This window comes from Bubalus kerabau, chromosome 10 (genome assembly GCF_029407905.1).
Source record: "Bubalus kerabau isolate K-KA32 ecotype Philippines breed swamp buffalo chromosome 10, PCC_UOA_SB_1v2, whole genome shotgun sequence".
Lineage (NCBI taxonomy): Eukaryota > Metazoa > Chordata > Mammalia > Artiodactyla > Bovidae > Bubalus > Bubalus kerabau.
The window spans coordinates 27,889,538-27,896,528 of NC_073633.1; the positions used below are offsets into that span (position 1 = coordinate 27,889,538).

At 41.1% G+C, this 6,991-nt stretch overlaps 1 gene segment (V, D, J or C); it reads right to left on the minus strand.

Moving 5' to 3' along the window:
• Positions 1 to 3,859: 3,859 nt before the first annotated feature.
• LOC129621938 (T cell receptor alpha variable 16-like) lies at positions 3,860 to 4,451 on the minus strand. The segment is given in 2 exon segments: positions 3,860 to 4,215; positions 4,331 to 4,451. Coding segments are annotated over 2 exon segments (468 nt in total).
• Positions 4,452 to 6,991: the final 2,540 nt, after the last annotated feature.

Genomic DNA, 6,991 nt, shown 5'->3' on the forward strand with positions numbered 1-6,991 from the left:
TCTGAGGAAGAAACTATTTTCACAGCAAAAGATTATAGCCATTAGCACACACCCACAGAATTATTTATCTTACTACATATCCTATCATCCAGAAATGGCTGGCCTGATTAAATTTAGAATGGCTTATTGATTCTATGGGCTTCCCAGGTGGTGCAGTGTTGAAAGATCCACTTACCAATACAGGAGATGCAAGAAACACAGGTTTGAGCCCTGGGTCAGTAAGATCCCCTGGGGTAGGAAACGGCAACCCACTCCACTATTCTTGTCTGAAAAATTCCAGGGGCAGAGAAGTCTGGTGGACTATAGTTCACGGGGTCACAAAGGGGACTGAATGAATGAGCATTCACACACACACATTGATTCTATAATAGCACCGGTTGAAAAACAGCTCTGAAAAGATGGCATTCTGTCTCATCAGATGAAATGTATGCTTTATAGTGGAGATAAGTAGTGGTGTTGTCTCCCCCATAGCCAGAATGCACAATTCCAGAAATCAAGGAGGTGGCACTGGGAGTGGGTCCTTCATTATTATTTTCAGTAACTCACTAGCAAGATAGTAATATTTGTAACTTTGAGTTGTATTAGTTCTTATTATATAAAAGAAATAGTGTTTTCACCAGGGAACACAGCAATGGTTTCACTGAACTGGAAGGTAAGACTTCCATATGGCTATTTGGGCTATATACATCTCACAACCAATGGATAGAAAATGAGGTTACTCTACTGACTAGAGTGGTTGATACCAATTACCAAGGAGGAATGGGTTGTTGCTACATATCAAATATAGAAAGGACTATGTCTGGTGCTAGGAGCCGGTGAGAGGCACTCCACTCGTGACAAAGGTCATGAGGAAGGAGGCTTGGCATACGCAAAGGCGGGATCGAGCCTCGGGAGTCCCCCTGGATAGTCTCAAGCATCTACCCCAAAAAAACCAGAGTCTGCCTACTTTATTGCTTTGTGCTCTCACCTCTGACTTTACCGGGGGCTGTCGCCCACCACCATCTTGCTCTCTCTGACAAAGAGTTAACTTACAGCTCCAATTAATAAGTTCCTGGGTAATTAGGAATGTTTAAATCCTAAACCCCTCAGATAGCTCTCTAACTCGCCTGAAAAGTTTACCTGGACTCCTACAGCTATGCATACAATTTTTTACAGTCTCCCAGCCTCGAGAGGCATGGGAAGCTTAAGATATTCAAATAGCTTAGAGCCTCTCAGAGAGTTAGAAACTGTCAGAATAAAACTAGTAAAAGATTTCATTGATGAGCCAATGCTTGCTGCCAAGTTTCCACATCCCCTGTATTGTATCCTTGAATGTGTATTAATTAATATAGTTGGTATGTAGAAAAAATAAGTAGTGGCCTTGGTGTCAGCAACTTTAAACCCTTAAGGTAATAAATTCTTTTCTTTGTTGTAAACCCATTACGCCTCTGCCCTATAGGAATGCAATTTTATCTAACACCTTCGGAAGATGGCGCCAAGCCTTAAAAAAATTACTCTTAGAGAAAATAAGTCTTACGGTTGACAAACCTTTGTCAAGAGTCATAAAATGTTAATAGGCCTTCTGGCCAGAAGATGATGTAAATCACCTAAACCATTTGTATACGATAAATTTGCAGGAAAGAAACTCTGGTTTTTGATAAGGATCAAAGACTGCTTACTTTGTATGATTTCATGTCCCCTATTATCCTCTATGTGTAACTTAGGGTATAAAAACCCCTGTTGAAAATAAAGCTATGGGCCTTGCTCACCAAAGCTTGGTCTCCCCATGTCATTCTTCTCCTCAATTTCCAGCTGAGTCTCCATCTGGAGTGCGGAGGTCCTCTGTGACCATTTATTTGCCTGGGCTTCTAAGACCCACTGGAGAAGGTGTCTAAGGTGGGGCACCTTCCTCTATTCTAGAGGGCGCCTACAGCCTCCGTGGTCAGAGCTAACCTGGTGTCACAGGTTATATTGATTTTCCACATAAACCAAGCTACTCAGCCTCTTTTCTCCACTGAATTTTCCTACTGAGCTATCCTCATTCTATTACTCTTTATATCTTTGATGAATATGTAAATAGTCGCCAACGCCATCTCCCCTTCGAATACCCTGGATCAGATGGGGCTGGACCTCAGCAGTCTGGAACCCAGGAGATTTCCTAGGGGAGCCTCTTGGCACTTTCATGCCCAATACTAAAGGTTAATGTTAAGTTACAACAACCAATAAAAAGACAAGATTTTTGAGTACTCAGATCCTTTGAGAATGAAGAATTGGATCACATCACTAGGTAAGTAACCCAATTCATGGAAGTTATGGCTGTGAGAAGGGAAAATATAAAATGTGTAATAAGAAAAAAAGTCATCTATATAAATTGCAGCATCACCACCAAATCGGGAATCAAAGAATGTAGTAGTTTTCTACATTTTCTTCTTGCTCTTTACTTTTATGTGTTCCTTTGTGTACACTGCCATTTCCTTCTTCCTTCTCCTCACTATACTTATTCTATATACAACTTGAGAGAGATTAACTTTAGAATTTAGTCTGCGTATAACAGAATTTTCAGTGGAATTTCCTCTGAATTTTAGAAGTAATTAATACAGCCAGTGATCTGTAGTGACTGTTGGGACCACAGGTCTCCTCATTTGGGAGAAAGGATGAGAACTTCTTCACTTGTTCAAAGGACAGACTTAGCTTGTGAGATGGAAACAGTCATTTCACCCTCGCTTGAAAGTTCAACTGTGTGTGGAGGGGTGTGTATGAAAGATGTGACATTTATCAACTTATTGCCTTTGAACTACAAATCCCCCCTTCATAGTTTCAGAGGATAATTCCAGACATGGGCTTTGTAAACATTTCTCGCTGCCAGCTGGCACGATGTTAAGCTTTGTTGGTAGAGAGGATGGAAAGGACCTGGCAGGAAGAGGCAGCTTCTCTTCCAGGTCCCGGCATGCCCTCCACACTTCTTGTTCCTGGGTGCTTGGCCATCCTGTGGGGCACCTGTGATGCTCACGTCCAGCAACGTTTAGTGACAGCCCCTGTGTGCTTTCTTGGCAAGTCTCACAGGCACTCGAGCAAGTTCAGCAGTGCTCCTTTGCCAGCTTCCTACAAACTGTGCTAGAACCCTGGGAGCTCTTCTGCTTGTTAGTCTTGTTCTCTGGCACCTCGGCAAACCTCTCTATCCAGCAGGCTACAGTCACACACTCCCCAGTGAAGCCTGAGTCATCACTGTGATAGGAGAAGAGAGTACATATTATAATGTGTCACTTTCTGTGAAACTCTGACTTAGTCTTAAAGATAACAGTGTCTCCCTACAGATGCTATTCTTATGTTCTTTAGAGTTCTTTCTAGAGTTCTTTAGAGTTCATTAGTAAATAATGCTCTGCTATTTGTTAATAATTCTTTATATTAAACTTTCCTTTTTCAACTTGCCATGATTTTTCTCCTGATGGCCCCTATTTGGATAATATGAGTCCATCAAGTGCATGAGAAGAAAGGCATTAGCTGCAGAAAGATCAGCAATTACATGTCAGGAAGCACCATTCTACTTGTAAGGAATTTCAGCATGTGGTGATGATACACGTGGGTGTGGATGAGGTGGCAGCAGAGTCGGAGAAATGGGACTGTATCCCTTAAACCTGGGGAGCCCATCTGGGCCAAGAAGAGACTTTTCGTGCTGTTACATAGGTTTATTTCAGAAGTATTTTTCCAGGTACTAATATCTAAAATAAATATACTTACTATTTAAAAATTAACATATACAGAGTAGGTAATGAGAATTCCCTTTAAAAACAATTCTACAGCTAGTTGACAACTGATGACAACTCTGTATCTGAGAGGTAAATTCAGAGTCAGTCTCTAGAGAGACAATGCCCCACGGTGGTCAAATAGGGAACATGGAAATGCTTTCTGTAAGGGGTTTGTGCTCTGCTTCTCTTGTGAAGCCAGCTACTGTGTTAGCCAGAGCACAGTAATACACAGCTGAGTCTTCCTCCTGAGCCGAGGGTTTTTTCAGATGGAAGGATGCCTCAGCCTGGTTGAGCTCAGCGGTGAAACCCTGGATGCTCTGTCTTGAGGTGTGTTTCAGGAGTAACTGGAGGCGCTGTCTGGGGTACTGGACATACCAGAAGAGCCCAGGACTCCCAGAATAGGAATAGTTGCACTTCACCTGCACTGGGGCCCCTTTAGACACAGAGATGTGGCTCTCAGGCTGAGTCACTGTCTGGGCTCTTGTTCCTCCTGTAACACAAATTCTGGGTCAGGGATTGACTTGCAAACAGAGCAAAATATTTTGTTAAGCCAATTCTAAATCAGAAGACCATAGTAAGATAAAATAAAAAGAGACTTTACTCACCAAGTGTGAATATCACCACAAGCACTGAGATGAGGGCGCACTTCATGTCTGAGCTCTGAGGAAGCAGGAGGCTCCTTTCTGCAGGTTTTTCCTGGAAACAATTCAGCCACATGGACACAGTGACAGAGCAGTGAGTGGGTTTACAGGGCATGCAAAGTAAAAGCTCTTCCTCAAAGGGCTGGTGGCTTTCTGGCTTTCTATCGAGTTCAAGTTGTGTAGCATCTCTCTCTAGAGGCCAAATATGATACTGCAGGTAATCTCAGGCTTCAGGAAGACCAATTCTGAAACAAAATGGAGAGGAAAAACAAAGTGTAATGCTATATAAAGTAAAGAAGCTTGTTACCAGAAAGATCCAGACATCAATGGAACATAATAGAAAGTCCAAACATACAAGTTACTTATGGAAATTTAGTTATTAAAAAATAGGAAAAAGATGGTATATTCAATAAAACATGCCCTCAAAAATGGAGAGTCGTCTAGAGATTAACAAATAAATTTGGACCCCTACCTTAGCATCTGTTATTAAACAAATTCTGCTGCGCTAAGTCACTTCAGTCGTGTTCGACTCTGTGCGACCCCACAGATGGCAGCCCACCAGGCTCCCCCGTCTCTGGGATTCTCCAGGCAAGAACACTGGAGTGGGTTGCCATTTCCCTCTCGAATGCATGAAAGTGAAAAATGAAAGTGAAATCGTTCAGTCGTGTCTGACTCCTAGCGACCCCATGGACCGCAGCTTACCAGGCTCCTCCGTTCATGGGATTTTCCAGGAAAGAGTACTGGAGTGGGGTGCCATTGCCTTCTCCGAAATAAATTCTAAATATAGATAATTAATATTTTTAAATAATAGTTTTTTTATATAAATTTAGGATGGTCATGAATTTTCTAAGCATAAAAGTCAGAAAGAGTATAGGAAAATATTAGCAGATCAGACTTCACAGAAATTAAGCTTCTGTATAGGTTTGTTAATGAAATGCTTAAACATTACCATACAGAGTTATTTTCCATTCATCATCATTGATTCTGACCTTCCTCACACCAGGAATGGGCCTTTAGAATTTTAGATCTACAGTCTATTTTTAAATAGTTCATTAACAAAGTAACAATCATTTGAACTGAAAAGAAGGCAATTGTAATAATTGCCTAAAATTAATACAATATTGTAAAGTTTAAAAATAAAAAAAAAAAAAAAAAAGAAGGCAATTGTAGAAAGAGGGTAGATTTAAAATGTTCCTGATCCCCTGTGTTTAGCCAAGGAGCTTTCTGTTGAAGGCAGCCAACGCTGTGCCAACAGAGCTCAAGTGAGTTATTCCATTGGGGCTCATAATAAATCTAGGGTCAATAGCAAGGAACTCCAGGATAAAGAGCAGAAAACTATAGGTTGTGAAGAAAGCTTTGCATGCAGAGATCAGCGGACCTCTAAGGAAGCTAGTTCTTTTGAAAAAGTCTTTTCTCTAGCCCCCAAATAGCTGAGAATAAAGTAGCAGGTTGAGTGCCATCTGTCCTAAATGGAGAGGAGTACAACGAGATTGGAGAGCAAAGACATGTTTTTCTAGTTTTTCAGCAAGGTACTGGCATTGATGCTGAGACCAGTGCCCTACTGCCTAAGACACTGCTGATCACAGGTACAGAAATATCTAGGCTTTTCATTCTCACAGCATTGCCTCCACTTAAAGTGCTCCAGCAATCAGACACATCAGAAAGCAGTAAAGAAAGGGAAAGGATACTTCAGAGAAAAATAAGGGCTTCATCTGGGGAAAACAAAGTCTGAAAAAATGATCAGGGTCAGTGACCCAATTTCCCTAGCCAAGAATCAGTACACAAAGTTTTCAATGATTGAGAATCATTTACAAGGAAGCTCTCACAAAGAAGGAATATCTTACTGAATGCTTCGCTTATTTATTGAATCCTCTTGAGGGAATAAATAAAATTAGGAGAATTATGTAAACCTCAGACATAATTATCATGAAAAAATACAGTGTCTCCAACAAGATTTTGACTGATGGAAGAGAAGCAGGACATGTACATGATGGCCACCTGACTTCAATTCCACCTCCCTTCTGCTCCTCTCCAGCACTTTCCCCACTCACCTTGCAAGCACATCACACTGATTCTGCTCTGTAACTATGAAGTAGGGGCCACAATTTAAGTAGCTGTCTCCTATTTCTTTCTCCCCAGTCTCTCTTTTCTTTTCTCTCGTTTCTGTGCACTACTTCTCTTCTGTTTCATCTTCTCATCTCCTTTCTTCTTCTTCTTCTTACTTTTTTTGTCTCTGAGAGAAATGGAGGTGTAATAGAAGGTAGAAATCATTGGAATAATTGTGAAATGACAGTAAGGCTCATATTTTAGAATTTTTAGTCATGAGTATCAAAACTAGATAGGTAATGCATGTGATTTCTTCTTGAACTTTTAGTTTCACCATGGCCCTAATCTGATGCTCAATTCTGCTGGGGAATCATCTCTTTTACACCATTCAAAGCAACAGATCTTCCTCACAGATGAGTATATGGAAATGCCTCAGTTCCCCATCTGACTAGTTCAGATGTTTTCCTAACTGCCAGAAACCCTAATTTAAATGTTCACCAAGATTCTTCTCAAACGTTGAGAAAAAAATTTGTCATTTGGAGTAGCTTAGAGTGCCCTTTGGAGAAGGCAATGGCACCC